General features: G+C 39.4%; 1 protein-coding gene across 8 annotated transcripts in view; it reads left to right on the top strand.

Annotated features, from left to right (window-relative positions):
* ADGRL3 (adhesion G protein-coupled receptor L3) overlaps positions 1-19,538 on the top strand; it is a 1,168,212-nt gene that overhangs the window by 779,931 nt on the left and 368,743 nt on the right. For 6 of the 8 annotated variants that reach the window (XM_075544262.1, XM_075544264.1, XM_075544263.1 and 3 more), the window contains 2 exons: positions 10,765-10,950; positions 13,982-14,020. In XM_075544262.1, coding sequence (XP_075400377.1) covers positions 10,765-10,950; positions 13,982-14,020 — 225 coding nt within the window. The remainder of the gene's footprint in view (positions 1-10,764; positions 10,951-13,981; positions 14,021-19,538) is intronic. The other 2 variants (XM_075544260.1, XM_075544259.1) reach the window with 1 other exon arrangement.

Genomic DNA, 19,538 nt, shown 5'->3' with positions numbered 1-19,538 from the left:
GTACTGTGGAATGCCAGAAGAACAAACAAATCAGTTTCTGGAAGAAATAGAATCAGAATGCTTCTTATAAGAGAGGGAAGTGAGCCTTTGTCCTATGTACTCTGGACATGTTTCCAGAGACCAGTCCCTGGAAAGGTGTATCACACTTGGTAAAGTAGAAAGAAGAAGATCAGCAGAAAAGAGCAAGACCCTTCAAGAGTTGGAGTCGACACTGTGCCTGCCCTGATGGACTCAGACATAGCAACAGTGAGGTATGATGTAGAACAAAGCTGTACATAGGATCAGAACTCTGTCCAAGGCACTAAAAACAATAATGACAACTTTACTGAGAAAATTAAGTTGGCTGATCAGAGAGTAACTTGAAGCACACTGAAGAAAATACAGCCAGTGAGGACAGAGGTCGGTGTGGGCCCCCACAAGAGAATGGGTCCAAGGGGCAGTTGTGTAATTGAGGGGTAAAATTAAGGAGATATCAGACAAGACATACAATTGCTCACCTCCTGGATGGCCATGATCTCAGCAGCCAGGTCCCTGCAGAGAGAGAGAATACATTTCCAATCATGACTTATATTCATCTAGAGGACGTGCAAACCCCCCTAATTAGATCATAACAGGAAGGGGTTGTACCATAGGCACACGTGCAACAGGAGGGGGACAAGCTAGGGGTTTACATACAATAGGAAAGGGGGGCACTAGAGGTGTAAATGTGACAAGATGAGTGGACTTAAAAGTCAAGATGGCAGCCTACCCTTGATCCTCCTTGAGTTGGCTTGACCTTGTCTTGAGCTCTCCTTCAGGGGGACAATACACTCAATACATTATTCTTCTCCGAAGGGAGTGGGCCCCACCTAGGGTGGGGCAGGCTGTAGGGTCTGATGGCTCTAGATGGCTGATAACCCTCAGGCAGATAACCTCTAAGCAGTGACCACCAAGCCTATAGTAATGGACCATGTATTAGCAAGCAGCATGCTAGGTTTGGCATATAATATGAGTGGACAAGCTGGGGACTAACCTTCTGTATTCCACAGCTCGGCAGGTCTTTGAACTGAGCCATCAATAGTGAGGTAACTGTCATTAGGGACAAGTCTCGTGTTACTGCTGGCTGTCCCTTGGCCCCAGGAACAGAGAGGCAGAGTCACCGAGGCTGCAAACAACAAAGGAGTTATTGACTAGCTCGAGCTAGGGCCCAAGTCCTAAGGTACCAATGCAGTGGCCACCAAAGACAAGGACCCAGGGTGGGGCACAAGCCAAGTTTTAAAACTCTTTACAGGTTACATAAACTGGGAAAAACCATCCCCCTCACCCTCCCTTTGTTCAATGACTTTATCTGGAGACAACTGGTCACATAGGTCTTAGGTTGGCTGGCTCCATTCTTGGGACTTGGGACTTTCCAGGTGCGGTGACAGGGAACTCTCCAGATGCGGTCGCTCAGGACTTTTCCAGCTGTGGTCAGCATTATTTCGGGGAAGAGGGCAACTTTGTTAGAAAAACAAAACTTAGGCCTGCCTTATGAGGTGTAGCCTACCTTAGCATAATTCATTTTTACTTTCTTGTCTTACACTGGTTAATGCACCATCACCAGCCTTATGTGCTAGAGACCTGGGAATGGCTCTTGATGTCTTCCTGTCCTGTAACTTTGACATGCAATTAGCTGTTAAGCCACATGGTGTACCTATAAATCCATCTCCAATAAGGCTACTTCTTTTCCCTTCCTAGCCCACTTCTCTTTCCCTGCTGCAGCCCATCCACTTCCACCAAAGCCGTCAATCTATTCTCCTGAGATTATCTTCAAGGGAAAACGTTATCAAGCCATTCCTCACTTGCAAATTCCTCTCCCATGTAACATAATCTATGTGTATAATGCACGCCCACATATCACGTGCATAGGAAACTGATAGTCTGCATTTCAGAGGGTCGAATGTTTTTAAAAAACATATAAAGTGCCTAGTATATGTGTAAAAATTACATAGACTATTTAATAGTTCCCCTTTGCTCTTAGAATAATTTCTAAAATCATTATTATGACTTCCAAAGTAGGCGTTCTTAGTAGGCTCCTTTTTTGAGCGCTCCAGTTTCTGAAACTCCAAATACAGTGCTCTTTCTAAAACCTCAAACCTCTCTGCCTGAAGCCCTCAAACTGACCTTAACCTAATGCCTTCTTCTCAATTCCATTTTAATAAAGATGCTCCACAGAGAAGCCTTTCCTAAAGGCCTCCCTTTCTAACAAAACCAAAAAGCGCTACAGTTGAGTCACTTTCTAATCAGAATGATGCCATATTGGACTGAGTAGACCTGCTCGACAGGGTTTTCTGGGCTGTAATCTTTACCGGTGGCCAGGCATTTCGATGGCACAGCAGTGCAGGCTGCGTTCCCACTGCCAACCTGAGGTGCAGTCGCCAAACTCACTAGCCTGAGACTTCCGAACTTCCTAAAGCAAGTGACCATGCCTTTAAACTGTGCTACCACACTGAGATTCTGTATTACACTAACCAAAATGATAGCTAAATATATATTTGTAAAATTAACTTATTAACCCCTGTCTTCCTGGTTAAGATATAAACTTGATGCTATTAAATTTTATTCACCATTGTATTACAAAATAGCATAGTGCTTTTAGAAATTTATATTGGCTCCCCACACCAGCCCGCTCCAGGTAACTCAGGCTCCTACACTACTGCCATCCCCATGGAGGGAGCCAGGTGCAGGTCCCGCTTCCCGGTCTTCTATGCACTTGATAAATAAGTCAGGGGTGGAGTCTAGCCTGTCAATCAGGTCACAGCCTGATGATGCCACCTGTGTGAGTGAGGGAGGCAGCGGTCAGTGTGCCCTCATGCAGCACAGCTAGACCCGGCTTGTTCCTGGAATCCCCGATCCAGGCCCCAGTCACATCCTCACAGGAGGTGCGCTGGAGTACACCACGGTGGGCGTGGTGTCAGCCCCGCCTTTTCCAGCTTGTTCCGCCATTCCTGCGCCTTTTGAATTGACCATGTGTTATTATTAATCATTCTTACCTCGACTAGCCTTGACATGGAAAGAACTAAAATAAGAGACCTGCAAATTTACAATCATTTTGAAAAAAGAAACAAATTTATACAGGCTGAATGAACAATACACTAAAATATATAATAACCTTTTTAGAACTCAATTTCATGTGCATCCAATACCCACTCTTATATGCATATCATGTCAATATTTGATTCTGAATTTGGGAGAAATATGTTCTTTTCCTTATTGTATCTATGTAACATGTCTTCCAAAGCCAGGTGGGACTTTACTTTTCCTATGGCATCCTCATAGCCTTCCCTGCTGATGGAGTAGCTATGTGCTGGGCTACTAACCACCTGGTCAGCAGTTGGAAGCCACCAACTACCGTGCAGTAGAAAGATGAAGCTTTCTGCTCCTGTAGGAATTGTAGTCTTGGAAACCCACAGGGGTAGGTCTACTGTGTCCTTGGCTCCATGGCGGGTTTTGTTGTTTGTTTGTGTTTACTTGGAGTTCCCTTTGTCCTCCGAGCCCTTATTGTATTGCATGTTACCTGGTTACTCATCACTTATGCTGAACGTTTATTTGGCTTTGCCCTCTCATCCACTTCCTAAGGGCATAGTACCTTTCTCATACTACCTCTTTACCAGTTGACAAGTCATGCATGTCTCAGGTAATGCCATGAGTCTCACTGCATTCCATGGGTGTGGGGGACCAGTCTCCCCACAACCAAATGGGTCCAAGGGGCGGTTGTGTAATTGAGAGGTAAAATTAAAGAGACGTCAGACAAAATAAAGCATGCATGTGCTCAACTCCAGAGCACCATGGCTTTGGGAGCCAGGTCAGCGCAGAGAGAACGAGTAATATAATTTCATGAATGTATGTAATCTGGGGCACACAGGCCACAGTATGCACATGTGTAACAGGAAGGGGTTGGACAGTAGGCATACGCATAACAGGAGGGGGATGAGTTAAGGATGTGCATGCACTAGGAAGGGGAGGCCCTGTGGGCACACATGTGACAGGAAGGCACACATGTAACAAGATCTGTGAGTTCTAGAGCCAAGATGACAGCCTAACCTTGGTCATCCCTGGGTTGGCTTGACCTTAGGAGCCTTAGAGCTCTCCCTCAGGGGAACAATCCATTATCCTTATCAGAAGGGAGTGGATCCTACCCTTAAGGTGGGACTCACAATAGGGTCTCATTGCCTTAGATGGCTGACAACCATAAGACAACCTTCAGGCAGATAACCTTCAAGCCGTTGACCTCTCAGTGGCTAGTCGGTGAACATGTGTTTGCAAACAGCACATGAGATTGGGCCTTATTATGGGGGGACATCATGGGGGATAATTTAGGATAATGTAGGCGGGATGCATCTCTAACCCATGAATGTGGAGGTGTCTTCCACTGGAGCCTTGGCCTCCCAGACTCCTTAGCGTATGAATGTTGAGAGTTTGTCCTCATACACTCTCTTCCAGTTCTGTTTCCCAAACATAGGGATTTCAAGACCTTTGTTCTCAGATGCCTCTTGGTAGATTTGAACAAACACCCTTTTGTTTGAACACTATTTACATGAATCAAGGACTCCTAATACCTTTTATAAAGGTCTGTTGTTACAAGTGAGGTATGTGTGTTAACATTATAAATTTGCTTTTTCAGGAAAAAGCAAATGTTTGAACAATTATTAAATGAATGAAAGACTTTTGCTATGATTTAAGTAAGGATCAGAAAGAATAATTATTTATTTAACTAATTAATAATTAATTAATTATTTAACTTTAGGCACACGTTTTCATATTTCATAATTTTATATATAATATAAACCATACAATGGTGCTATATTATATGTCTTTTACTTATTATCTAGACTTGTATATTTGTAATTCAACATACATTTTAAATAATGTCTTGCAAATTCCAACTTCCTTGTAAATTGAGAATGAAGACCTTTTTTTAAGAGAAATGTTCAAGGGTGGTGCAAAAGTTAGTGAAAAACACCATCATCTTTCAATTCCATTTCCCCCACCACTTTTAAAGTGCCCTCACGCTGCCATTTATTCGTGGAAGTAGTTTCTGTGTCCCAGAGGCAGTGCTCCCTGTAGTGATTGCAGGAATTCTTCCTGATTCACTAATCTCATGAATGTGAATGGGAGAGAACAGTTATATGTGAATATAAATTGTCAGCATTTGTGTTACATCATTAAGTGAAAATCCTTCTTTATTCTTCAAAAAAAAAAGAAAACTTATTGCCATGTGTAGTACATTTAATTTTTTTTGAAATCATTTTATTGGGGGCTCGTACAACTCTCATCACAATCCCTACATCCATTCATTGTGTCAAGCACTTGTGTACATTTTTTTCCCTCATCATTCTCAAAACATTTGCTTTCTACTTGAGCCCTTGTTATTAGCTCCTTATTTTCCCCCTCCCTTCCCACCTCCTTCCCTCATGAACCCTTGATAATTTATAAATTATTATTATTTTGTCATGTCTTACATTGTCAGACATCTCCCTTCACTCAATTTTCTATTGTCTGTCTCCCAGGGAGGGGGTTATATGTAGATCCTTGTCATTGGTTCCCCCTTTCTACCATACCTTCCCTCCACTCTCCTGGTATCGCCTCTCTCACTACTGGTACTGAGGGGTTTATCTGTCCTGGATCCCCTGTGTATCCAGTTCCTGTCTGTGCCAGTGTACTTTCTCCGGTCCAGCCGGATATGTAAGGTAGAATTGTGATCATGATAGTGGGTTTGTTGTTTTTTTAACCGTAACCCCTTTAAGTGGACCAAAAGACACTGGGATTCACGCATTCCTTTTTCTAATAGGACAGGAACAAAGACGTAGACGGAGATAAAGTAATAATAGTAAAATAATACTGATAGCAAATCATTGAGTCCCTGGTGATACAAACATTTAAGGGTGTCCACTTACGGACATGCTGTTAGTAAGGTCTTGCCATCTACTTTCTTTCTTTGAAATCATTTTATTGGGGGCTCATACAACTCTTATCACAATCCACAGTACTATCCATCGTGTCAAGCACATTTATGCATGTGTTGCCATCATCATTTTCAAAACATTTTCTTTCTACTTGAGCCCTTGGTAGCAGCTCCTCATTTTTTTGTCCCTGCCATCTACCTTAAAAAAAAAATTGCCATTAAAGCCCTGTGAAGGACGGGATCATGCTGACCTGAATGAGGTTCCATGAGCCAGGATGGACTCATGGCAGCTGATTTAGCAAAGATTGTTCAACAAAGTCAAGAATCCTAAGAACATAGTGACCATCATCATAATAGGAAAGGTTCAAAACTACAGCAAATTTGAGGCCTTGTAAATGTTGCATTCGTTAAAAGAATGTCCGAAAATTATATGAATATTCATGCAAAAGGATTCTACAAAGTGTTTATCATGCATTTTATCCATTTTATTGGCATATAATTTACACGTCATATAAGAAAATAGCTCAATCATATTAAGAAGAGTTGTACAATCATCACCACAATCGATTTTGAAACATTTTTTTCTTCCTTGTACTCATTGTTATTAGCTCACCATCCCCCACACCCTGAGCCTCCTTGTCATACCCCCAAGAGAATATTAATCCAGTTACTGTTTCTATAGATTTACTTATCCTGGGTTTCATATACCGAAATACCCACCCACCCCACCCCCCAAAAAAACACCTGACAATAATAACAAAGTAAGACTGAGAAAAACCTCAGTCAAAAAGAAAGCAGAAAATCTTCAAAACCAGAACAAATTTAAAATACGTTAAAGGGAGATAAAATAATAAGGTGTTAAATTGTATCTTAACTGCATCTTTAACAATCCACTTTCCAAAGAACTTTGTGTTTAACCAACTTATTTTTTCATGCCTTATGACTTTTTGATGAAGCATTGAATGTGAATTTTTAGTAAATACATAGTTCATTGAAGAGTCCTGGTGGTGTAGTGGGTAATGTGTTGGCCTGTTAACTAGAAGGTCGGCGGTTCAAACCACGAGCTATTCTGCAAGAAAAAGAGGAGGCTTTCTATTCCTGTAGCAATGGTTCTCAACCGCTGGGGGTCGCGAGCTCTTTAGGAGTCGAACAACTCTCACAGGGGTCTCAAAGACCATATTTCCACTGATTTTAGGAAACGAGACACCGCTCCTCTAACCATCCCCAGGCGGGTCTACCCACATGCAGATACACCCACCACGGGGTCGCCATAACATGAGGATTGTATGAAAGGATCGCGGGATTCAGAAGGCTGAGAACCACTGCTTTGGTGTTAAGGCTTATCTTCTTGGAACGCCACAGAGGCAATTCTGCATTCTCTATTGGGTCTCTATGAGTCAGAATGGAGTCAATGACAGGGTATCTCACTTCTCTAATTAATAGGTTCTGGTTTTTAGCAATCAATTAATTTAGTAGATGATCAGTCAATGACTAAAGTATTTGTAAAAATAAACCCCATGCTTTATACTTACATGTGTGTCACTTTGTGATAATTGGAAAGAACTATTGTGACTTTTAAGTGTACCCTGAATGCTACTGTGCTCTACAGTGGATTTCTCTCCCACCCCAAATTTATCATTTTTATTAAGTAACGAGTACACACACAAAATGAGGCTATCCACTAGCCACTATACAGTACAGAAAATTCAAAAGATAATTTCACATGCTCTGAACACTTTGCATGATACTATGGGTAATCCATTTTAGTTTACCTTATTAGTCAACAAATACACATGTTCTGTTTATATTCAATTGCAGACTTTGATTCTCACCCTTCAGAGTCTCTTCTGAAAGTCACTTTTATCCTTTCTTTCTTAAAATTAATTAACTAATTTTTCATATATAGTATCATTCCGTAACTCAATCACATCAAGAAGTTGTGCAGTTCCTACCACAATCAGATTCCACACATTCTTGTCCTTCCTGGACTCCTTGACATCATCTCCATTTGATCCCCAACCATCACTGCTATAACCCATCCCCCCCCTCACCCCGCCCCTGAACCTGAAACCCTTATTTTACTTGCTACTCATATAGATTCATCAATCCTGGTTTTCATATACCGATGATCTCTTGCGTTTTACATACATCATATTCTCTTTGATGCTGCATGACAGAAATGTCTTCCCAGGCTTCTTGAATGTCGATTATAGTCTTCACTCTCTTAAGCATTATTTGCATGTTTGTCTTTTTTTTCCCCAATCATCAGACATTTTTATTTTTAGAACTTCCCTCTGTTATACTCATGAGTCCTCTTGGACCTTTATGATTGCTTCTGACTGGACAGTTCCCAGGAGCAAGTCAAGGGATTTTTTTTAAAACATTTTATTATGGGTACAGTGGATTTCTTATCTTTGAATATGTCTTTTTCATTAGATTCTTACAGGTATCATGTCTGTAGTCCCAACTCTACTTTACACACATTCACTGCACTCAGTGTAGCTGTAAAGTAAAAAAACAATTGTACAATAATATATTCTTGTTAGGTATTAAGATGACCCTTTTATGAAATTTAAACAATATAGATAAGGATTTCTCTTTTAATCCCACCTTTTAATTTTTTTTCCTGAATGTTTAAAAATCATCTACATATAAGTGTCCAAATATATTTCATTTAGCCAATTAATTTTTTACAAGTTCTACACTTATATCCTGATGTAGTATGATTATGTTTAAGAACATATTTATATGTGTATATGTATATTCACACACACATGCGTGTGCTTTTGTATATCATTTTGGGATGAAAATTTCTTTTAGATAAATTAATCATACTAGTTTCAAGGAGTTAGAGATTAATGATGTCCCAAATGTCCAACTCTTCCAAGATGCTATTCTGCTCCATTTCCCCCACCCCTCCCTTGAGAATATTCCATAAAGGCCTTAGATTCTGCAGTTTGCTGCAATGTGCCACAGAAAATCAATGAAACTTTGAGGAAATGCCTCACATGGTGGTGATGCTGTTCAATTAAAATCCAAAGATCAGACAGAGGTGTCCAAATATAGGGTCCTGAGCCGGAAGCTGAAAATGTCTAAATGTCACAGCAGGTCTTCCTGCTTCTAACAAGCTCCATCAGGAAATAGAGGGCATGTGTGTTAGAACTGTATGGTGCGGCCTTTATATATCCATGGTGTGTTAGTCTGGGTAGACTAGAGAAACAAATCCATGGACTCTTATATGTGTATAGAAAGAGATTTATATACAAGAGCAATTGCACATTGAGAGAACATCCCAGCCCAGTCCAGGTCAAGTCTGTAAGTCTGATATTAGCCCACATATTCAATACCAATCTATAAAGCCCTCTTCAGAGTCACGAAACAAATGCAATGATGCCGAATGCAGAAAATCACAGGCCAGTGGGTAAAAGTCTTTGGATCCAGTGGCATTGGAAACATCTCAGCGCTGGCAGGGTCTCCGCATGGCTTCTCCAGCACCCAGAGCTGCATCAGGGTGGGTCCATGTGTCTTGTCAGCTGCTATGTCTCCCAGGGTATGAGCAGAGAGTCTCCCACCTCCAAGGAGGAAATACCAGAATTCCCAGAATCCTTAGGGGGAGGCTATGCCCACACAGAAGCCTCGTCGGCTATGACCTGGTTGACAGGCCAGACTCTACCCCTACATGCTTAATCCTAAATTGACAATTATATAACTGCCACACAAAGACAACAAAGGATGGTGTCTTAAATTACGTCCTCTAGTAAAGGAAAGAGGAGCCCTGCTGGTGTAGTGAGTTACAGTTGTACTGCTAACCGAAAGGTTGGTGGTTCAAATCCACCAGCTTTTCCAAGGGAGAAAAATGAAACTCTGCTTCTGGAGACTCTAGCCTTGGAAACTTACATAGAGCTATTATGAGTTGGAGTCTATTGACTTGATGCCAATGAGTTTGATTTTAGCTTATATTTTTAGGTATGCAACAAACTTATTTTAGAGTTTATTGTGCTTTAATTTTTTATTAGCTTTAATAGAGAACATGATAGCCTCAAAAATTAAACTTATTTACTACTGAATTATATTTTTGTTATTGCTTGCTATGTGTTTAGTTTCTTGCACCTTCCTTCAAAATCAATACATATTCCTCTCTTATTACTAACCAGGTTTACCAAATTAGTTCAACTGAACATGGGACTTAATCTTTATATCTTTTACTATCTCTTGAGTATTAGCTTCCTGCTCTTGCAGATTATACTTGAAAAAGGAAAAAGGCCTCATAATTCCAAAATACTAGAAACCAAGCAATAGTTTCCTACCTGGACTACTGAGAGCAGAGCAGAATCACTTTATCATTATGTTAGCAATAAGAATAAAACCACTTTGAAATGCAAGAATTTCATTTTGAGTAAAATTTTTCACATAGTTTAGGAGGCAGTGAAGTTTAATTTTGAACTAAATGTTAAACTAGCCACAATGGAAAAGACTATGTACATGTGTGTGTCAGTTTAGAATATGTAGAATGCATAAGACACACTCATTAAAGTCCAAATTAGAAATTCACAGAGAATATAGTAAAGCAAATCTTAGACTTCAGCACCTAAATGGGTGATTAAAGTTAAAATAATTTTTGGAAGTAAAGTTCCTTAAAGACACTTCTTGAGACATGAATTTGCAGTCAGATTTAATTTAAGAGAGAGAGATGTATTTGCAGGACATTTTTGGTCTATATTCCAGGTGAAGATGGAGTTTCATAGCTGTTTCTTACCTCAATGGTTATAACTTCCATGTAAATAATTGTCAAAAGAGACATAGAAATATTTTCTTTTTTTTTTTCATTTTCTAAACGGTAGTTGAAATCTGGAGAGACAGCTGCCAACATTGCTAGAGAACTTGCTGAACAGACAAGGAATCATCTGAACGCCGGGGACATCACCTACTCCGTCCGAGCCATGGATCAGCTCGTTGGTCTCCTAGACGTCCAGCTCCGGAACTTGACCCCAGGGGGGAAAGACAGCGCTGCGCGCAGTTTGAACAAGGTAAGGCTTCAAGTTACATGTTTCTTTAAATATGTTTCTCATTAGTAAAAGGGATGAGACTTCACTGCTTAATTTTTTTGTGTCCTTTCTGTAGAACCAGGATATTCCAAAAGAAATCACTGGTTATATTAAATTCTGGTTGTATCCAATTCATTCTTTTATTTAATAGTGAATTTATATAACTTTTGATCCAAGACATAAGCCTGTCTCCATAAATACTTTGACTGTGTAACTTTATTTGTAGTTATTCTTTTTTGTATTATAAGTCATGACAGAGTTAATATGGATCATTTCAGTTTATTTTGCCTTCTTACCCTCAGGCCTTAGATGTCTGATTAGCAAATAGAGATTTTAGCAGTTGAGCAGGCATGAAAGTTGATAATGAATAATAGATTGTACATTTAAATAAAAAAAGTCAGTGTCATGGCACCTAGTCCAACCCGTAGGGCACCTCTGTAGGCTATTGAAGGTACAAATCTGTCAGGGACCAGAGAGCCTCAGCTTTCGTGGCCAGTGACTGGTGGGTTTGAACTGCTGACCTGGCGGTTAGCAGCACAGAACACAGTCTAGCACAGAACACAGTCGAGCAAAACCACTTAAGCTCCTGCTGTTCTACATAGATTTTTTTCTTCAAATGGTATCATTTGACTTAATTAATATTACTTTCACAAAATCAAGATGGGGAGGGAGTAGGTTTTAATATTTACTTCCTATAGCTTTTGGTTACTAGGTCATTCTGAGTTTATACCACTATCATTAAAACTTTCGGCAAATTTGAAGAGTGAAAAGGGAAAATAATTACTTTTTCTCTATGTCAAGAAAAACATGTTTATTTGCAAAAAGAAGTAATGATATAATTTACAAGAAGAAACAAATTTGCATAACCCCCTTAGGGAAGGATATTTGATTTGCTCCCATCCAGTCTGTGCTCACTGCATAGCATGTTTGCAGTAGAAGCTATCAATAATTGAAACTAGAATCAGAGGCTGAGTATAACAATAACTGCTTCAGAAAGCAGTGATCGGGCACTGACCGACTAAAGTTCCCGTGTGCAATTCCCTGCGTCCGCACGTCCCCTAGGAATGAAAACTGGCTTTGCCCAGTGGTCTTTAAAAGATTGACTCCTTTCATGTCCTGGTGAGGTAATGTTTCACTCATTAAGGTAGAATAACTGTTAAAAGCATGTGATTTTATCTGAAAAATACAAATTTTCCTACAGTTATTCTAGAAAGCAGATGCAGTTTTATCCACTGTATGTACATTGCTTCTACAGTTTTATCCTGCAGTGCATAATGGAGTCATTTTTGTCACTTATGCCTCTGAGAGATGGACAACCAAACCCTTGATAGATTATAATCCACAATTGCCTCTAAAATCTGGGCACGCTGTGATTTTAATGTGTTATTACCCAGGCTTCCTGGATGCTATTAATGAATATAGCTGCCAGCTATTGTTATCACGATGCACTAATGTTAAATATCCATAACATGACTTGTTAGAGCAATACTTTGTATCTTTATTTAAAAATGGTACTAATGTCTGACAATCTCAGGTAAAGCTGACAATTAATGTCACCTTCTAACTGGCTAAAGCTAATAGGCTTGCCTACTCTGAATATCAAATAACTACATAATGGGCAAATTTCCATTTGTGATGCTCTTAATGCTCTCTTTTGTTTCCCATTTGTCTCTTTTCAATTGTTTATATAATGTGGGTTGTCATATGTTAATTTGCATGATGGGGCAAGGAGATGGGAGGGCAAAGGTTATCCACACGCTTGCTGGCTTTTGCTCTCATTTCCTGTGGTCCTTCCTGTTCCCTAAGCAGTTTTAACCCATCAGATTTGCAAAGTCAACTCAGTACAAATCAATTGTGCTCCACATTGAAATTCTGGTGGTTTAGAGTCCTGCAAAACCAAGATGCGAGTCAGTGATCCAAATGACAGCCCTGGCAATTTACTGGCACTCATTTCTCACTTAATTCTGTACAAGAGTCGCTGCTCCATGCTCACTGAAGAATGCCTGAATTAAAGTTGGAAGAGTATTAGCCACACAAAAGGCATCAGAGTAACAGCTCCTTAAAGCTGAGTAATTTTCTCCTTCGGTAATCAAGGCTCCTGAAGGTGGGAGTGGAGGGGGGATAGGAAAAATGAGGGAAACCACAATCTAATTTAGAAAATTTTGGTGTCATTTATTTAAACATGGCAAATATACTGCTATTAATTGTTCATTTTATCATGTGGGAAAAACATTTGGTACCGAATATGAGTTTATGTCACCTTTTGCCCAGTAAAATGTCACTCTGCATTTAAAGTACATCTTTTTTTTTTTTAATTCTGCAGACATTTAAAAATGCACATTAGCGGAGGTTTTCTCTTTTGTTGTTTTTGTGTTTTTTTTTGGTGGACATAAACGATTTTTTTCAGGAAATAAAGCAGTGATAAGTCAAAATGTTAATCACATTCTTTTTAGGGAAAGTTATTTATCTCATTCCATATGTCCTTGAGAGTCAATTGTTACAATAAATGACAATTACCATTTTCCTGATATATTTTTATTAACATTCATGAACATATGACTTGTGGTGCGCATTATGTTTCCATAAAATCTAAACCACAATTTTCTACCTTTGAAAAAAGGCTCAGCTTAGTTGACATAAACTATTTAACTTCATACATCACCATTTGTGGCCCGTGAATTGATAACAACTAACTGGATGCGAAATGAATCATTTAAAGTGAATGGCATTTATTTATTGTTTACTAATTCCTACTGAATTTAGTTAATGTTTTCATCATTAACAGATCTGCACTGTCTGCTTTTCACTTGGGTCATCTGAAAGGGCCTCTGGCCATCGTTTCGAAGCCCTTGCTCACGTGTTGCTGCTGCTCAGCTTTCATTCTCTTATAGAACATAGAACACAAAAGAATAAGGTGTTTTGTGTAAATGTGTTCTTTTATTTTTCTTGTTTTCTTCTGTCACTAACTTGTTTTTTCTATTCTGTGTTTAATCTGCTGTCTTAATGGATTCAGCTTCAGAAAAGAGAGCGCTCTTGCAGAGCCTATGTCCAGGTACTTTCTGCGTTTTTATAAATGTGTTAAATTGTTGAATTGTCTGTTGGTGATATCATGTATACGTATCTGATAGACAATGAGAATAAGCCCTATTTAAGTAAGGGAGCTCCAGGCAAGGTGGGACTGGAAAGACCTAAGAAAGGGTATACGCTCAGAAGAAATCTGGCTGTGCCAATGTTCTGTCGAACAACAGGACCACGTACTGTGAATTGCAACTTGAGGTGTGACGATTCCAATCATCATTAAAAGATGAATTGAGTATGATATGTAAAACCTCAAATTGTTCATAGCAGTGAATATGAAAGCCTTTCACCCATACATAAGGTTAGTCGAATTTGAGTAGCAACTCATTCAGAAATGAAACTCCATCAAGTTCATACACGTGTACAACAACAAATAGGCCAGGCTGCTCGTGATGGCATACTTCTGTACCAAAATGAAACTGTTCATTTGCTTGAGATGCACTTGTGATTGTCTGACTCTGTATCAATGTCAATGTTATCACATCCATCTATCATGTTCGAATTAGTTTTCCAACAAACATAAACTCCAGTGTTTATGAGTTCTATGTGAAGGAGAAAATCTCTAGGATGGAGAGCTCTATGCAAGAAGAGAATGGACTAGGGAGGGAAGAAAGAGGGGAGAAAGAAAGAAGAAAGAAATATTACATAACAAATATGTGTGAAACTGTATTACTGAAAATTTTATTCTCCATGTTACATAGCATAGTATATTCAGGTTGATGTTATCCAGAAACCAAGAAGCAATTCATAGTATTTCCAAAAGGGGAAGGTCAACTGCAACTATAAAGAGAAATGCCTATTACAACCACAATTCTGAGTTCTCAGATTAGAATAACCTATATCAGTGTCTTCATATTTGAACATAACCCAGAGACCTTGGCTTTTTCATTAATCAAAATCACAAGAGGTTGTGGTGAGCCGCTCTCCTGTTAGCCCCTGACTTACAGGTATCCTAGGTCCGGAGAAGCTAAGCAAGGTCTAGTCATTTGCCAGGTCTGTGATTGGTGGTGGTGCCAGCCATTGCGATCTCGAGGGTTTTCATTTGCTAGCTTTTGAAATGCAGATCACCGTGCTTTTCTTCCCCATGTATCTTCATTTGAAAGCTCTCTTGCAAACCAAATCTCATAACTCAAAATTCATTCTAATTCATGGCACCTACATGTGTGACAGAGTAGAAAGCCTCCATAGGTTTTTGGGCTTGGGGCTGTAATATGAATCGAAGCAGATCATCAGACCTTTCTTTCATGATGCAATCGACGAGGTTCGAACCACCAACATTTAGACTAATACAAAAAAGCAAGCTAATTGTCATTGAGTAGATGAATGCCATGTGACAGCAACCTGAGAGGATAGCATACGGGTTCTAAGGCTATAAATCTTTCATGAGCAGACTGCTTCATCTTCCTTCTACAGAGCGTCTGGTGGTCTTGAACTTCTAACCTTTCCATTGAAAGCTCAACTTGTAACCTACTATGCCACCAGCGTACCTTGATAGTTGATCACGAAACATTTGTGCCACGTAGGTACCTGGGGCTTTATTTAACATCATCATAATAAATGATCCACCACTGACAGATGGAGGATAGTTGTGCTCAGAATCAAACCCGAGACTTAGACAAATGTAAATACAAGTATTAATTTATTCAATTATATTTTCCTGGTGAGCTAAATATATTAACTCGCCATCTGAGTTGTCTAGAATTGATCATTGGATTTCCAATCAGAAAGTGACCGTGAGTTTAAAACTATAGCAAGAGGAACTGGATGACCGTTCTTACCTATTTGGTCCACTTGAGAAAATTTTCTGGGGTCCTTTTTACATTGAGTTGTAATCCGTACTGATTGGTGTAATCCTTGAGCTTCATCAGCAAGTGTTTCAAGTTCTTCTCTATTTCAGCAAGCAGGGTTGTATCATCTGCATAGTGCAGGTTATTTATAAGCGTCCCTTCAATCCTGATGCCTCTTTCTTCTTCATATAAGCCAGCTTCTCTGTTGATTTGCTCAGCATCAGATTGACCGAGTATGGTGACAGGACAAACCCTGTCACACACTTTTCCTGGATTTAAACCAGGCAGTATCCCCTTCTGTTCTCACAACTGCCTCTTGAACCATGTGCAAGTTCCCCGTGAGCATAATAAAGTGTTCTGGAATTCCCATTCTTCCCAAGATTAACCAGGGCTTGTTAGGATCCATAGCTATGGACGAACACCCTATGCATAGCTTCTGACACATAGCGACCTTATAGGGTTTCCCAGAGTGTATGTCTTTATGGGAACATACAGCCTCACCTTTTTCCCATAGAGTAGCTGATGGATATGAACAGCCAACCTGGCAATGAGCAGCCCAATGCCTTACCCATAGGACCTCCAGCACTCCTTAATATTAGTGTGAGTTAAACAAACAAACAAAAAAAACCCAACTGGTGAGTAGGGCCACCTTCCTTTCATTGAATTCTCACTCTAAGAATGCATGCTGTTCACCTTGACTGGAGTCATGCAGTCCAAATCTCCTGAGAAGAAAAAGATCACACCACCAATGGCCCTGTGTCTTATTTAAATTCTGGAATGCCAAATCTGCTCATTATTAATTTTTACTAGTTTTAGAATAAACAAGATACAAATTAGAATGAAATAGTCACAGTGAATTATAAACGGTCTTTTTGTTTTCTGGTATATTTTTATATTTGAAGCCATCAGCATAAGAATACTAATGAATTGTGGTTTCATTATTTTAAGTGAAAATGCCAATAATAATTTGAACAGATATTAGAGAGATAGGCCTTTCAAAATAATGAATTATTGAATCTAAGAAACTATTCAAGTTTTCTCCCTGAGCTTTAAAGAAAAAAAATTGATTTGGGTGCTTTACATGTGGTACCTCTACTCTCGGTGCGTGCAATAAATAGAGAAATCGAACTATTTTTTGGTACTGAAAATTGAAGATCATTTTTGAGCAATATTATGATTGTTTTTGATTGCAGCCTGTGATATCCCTTTAATGGGTCCTTTGCGATAATTAGGTTTTTGGTATTTAAATCTATGAAGTGCATGGTCATTCAAACATGAATTGTTGATGGGAAATTAATAGCACAGTTTATTCAATAGCTGATTTCCTGGTGTTATAAATGACTGGCTATGAATAAATGTTTCAGCTATTGACTAAACATCTGATAAGGCCAAACACAAACAGAATATCAGTGTAGTAGAAATGTTCTTTTCAACAATACATACAAGCCACTCCTCTTAGCTTGAATGTCAATTATTATTCTATGAATTCCAGAGTGTATAATGCATTAAACTTTAGTATGGTGGATTTTAAAGACTTGCTTTATGTTCTCTATTGTTTCTATGTGCCTTGTGCATTTCGAGTTAGGAAGTATAAAATCACCCTGAAAGGCTGTGTACATAAATGAGAAATAATATAACTCTATAAAAATCATAAGTTGCTCAAAATACATGGTTTTAGATGAGCAAAATAACATAGTGTCAGGGAAGCCAGCCCCTAACACATCATTACGGGTCCGTAGGTGCAATTGTACAGCGATAATAAGTAAAGATCATGGTAAAGTTATAGAAAGCATGAGAGATAGAAGTATTGAAATAAATGGGAGTCAGTCACAATTCATGGTAGCATGCTCACCTCTTGCCCCACTCGATGGTCCACGTGGAGGGAGAGAGAGAGAGAAAGTTTAATAGTAGCCCCAGCCCCTTTTATATTCTCTGGGGACATGCAAGCCCCCTAATTACAGGTGAGGACATACCTCACAGGAAGGGGCTGTCTTATAGGTAATACAGTAATGAGAGGGGGGTGGTATAGGGAAATACACGCAATAGGAAGGGGAGGGATCCTAGGTTTAGGATGGTAGCCTAACTTTGACCTATTCCCTAGATCTCCATAGGAACCATTATTGGTAGGGTGTGAACGCTTGGTCTCAGGCCTCAAGGAGGAATAGTCTATTGTCCCCAGTAGCAGGGAGTGAGGCCTGCCATATAGTCTGGTTGACTAACTGCCCTAGAGGCCTATCCTGTAGTCTGGTGACTAACTACCCTGGGGACGATGTCTGTAAGGGTTTGACCTCTCCCCACAACTTAGTCCCCTGAGCTTGATTTTTATCAGGTAAATTCCATTTGTTTTTAGTTTTACCTAGTTAACTCTGATTCATGACAAACCCGAGTGCCTTGTTGAATTGCATGGCATAGTTTTCTAGGCTTTCTCTAGTTAAAAGCAGATCATCAGACCTCTCTTATAGGTGGATTTGAACTACCAACCTTCAGTGAGAAGTTAAGCCCATGTACAACCATATGTGCCACCAACAACCATTTTAAATTCATTCATTTAGCATTAAATTATTTAGACATTTGGGTCTATTTTATAAAATATCTAGATACAACTTTTATGTCTGGTTTCTTGACTTCTCTTTATCTTACCAAGAAGCGCACAGTGAAATTGGAACTGTCCACTCTCAATTATGAAAAGTGATTGGAGGATAAGCAATTACATAAAATGTAGTTGATATGACTTTAAATTTATATATGATTCAACTAGATTCAGCTATTATCTTTTGTGTTTGCTTCTCAAGAGTTTACAAAAAAAGGAAAAAAAGTGTTGGTCCAAGGTCCAATATATGTTGCTTTTCCTTATTTATTTGTAATTTAAAATTATTATATTGAAAGTATTGTTGATGATTGAGCAGTAGGAATTCATACATGACCACATGGGTAGATGTGTTGCTAACGGAAAGGTCAGCAGTTCAAATCCACCAGCCTCTCTGTGGGCGAAAGATGAGACTATCTGTTCTCATGAAGATTTACGGTCGTAGATGTCTTTTCAACCTGTACTACTTTGTCTCATACAGTTGCTCTAAATATGAATCAACTCAATGATGGTGGCTTTGTTTTTGGTTTTTGGTTTGTATTTAAAAAGAATTACCATAACTGTGAAGAGAGTTTTCAGTGTTATCCATGAGAAGACGTTAGTTTGTGCTAAACATGCTTGTAACACCAAATCTCTAGTGTTAGTGAGCACCACTGGTTACATGTTAGCTGCTCACTGCAAGGTCATTTATTCAAAACCACCAGCCGCTCTGCTGGAGACAGGCGAGGCTTCTACTCCCCTAAACATGTATAGTCCCAGAAACCCACAGTCGCCGTTCTCTTCTGTCCCCGAGGGTCCCCATGAGTCCAAGTGGACTTGACGACTCTGAGTTGAGTGATCCCTGTGTTGAGACCGTGAAAGTCCTTTGCACTAAGAAGAGCCAGCAGAGGTCTAGGGAGATGAAAGGACAAGGCAAGGTTCACACACCAGCAATGATCTCCCCAAAGGCTGGTCCCCTGAAATGTGTCTGATGCTTCTTGAGCACCATGATTAAGAATAGCATTGATTATAATACTCAATAAGTGCATTCCTTAAGCAATAAATATATAGCTACTACTATGTAGATCATTTTGCATATAATCTTATTTAATATTCAAACAACCATATGATATAAGTAT

The sequence above is a fragment of the Tenrec ecaudatus genome, chromosome 3 (assembly GCF_050624435.1).
Source record: "Tenrec ecaudatus isolate mTenEca1 chromosome 3, mTenEca1.hap1, whole genome shotgun sequence".
NCBI lineage: Eukaryota > Metazoa > Chordata > Mammalia > Afrosoricida > Tenrecidae > Tenrec > Tenrec ecaudatus.
This window is presented reverse-complemented; position numbering and strand designations above follow the sequence as displayed.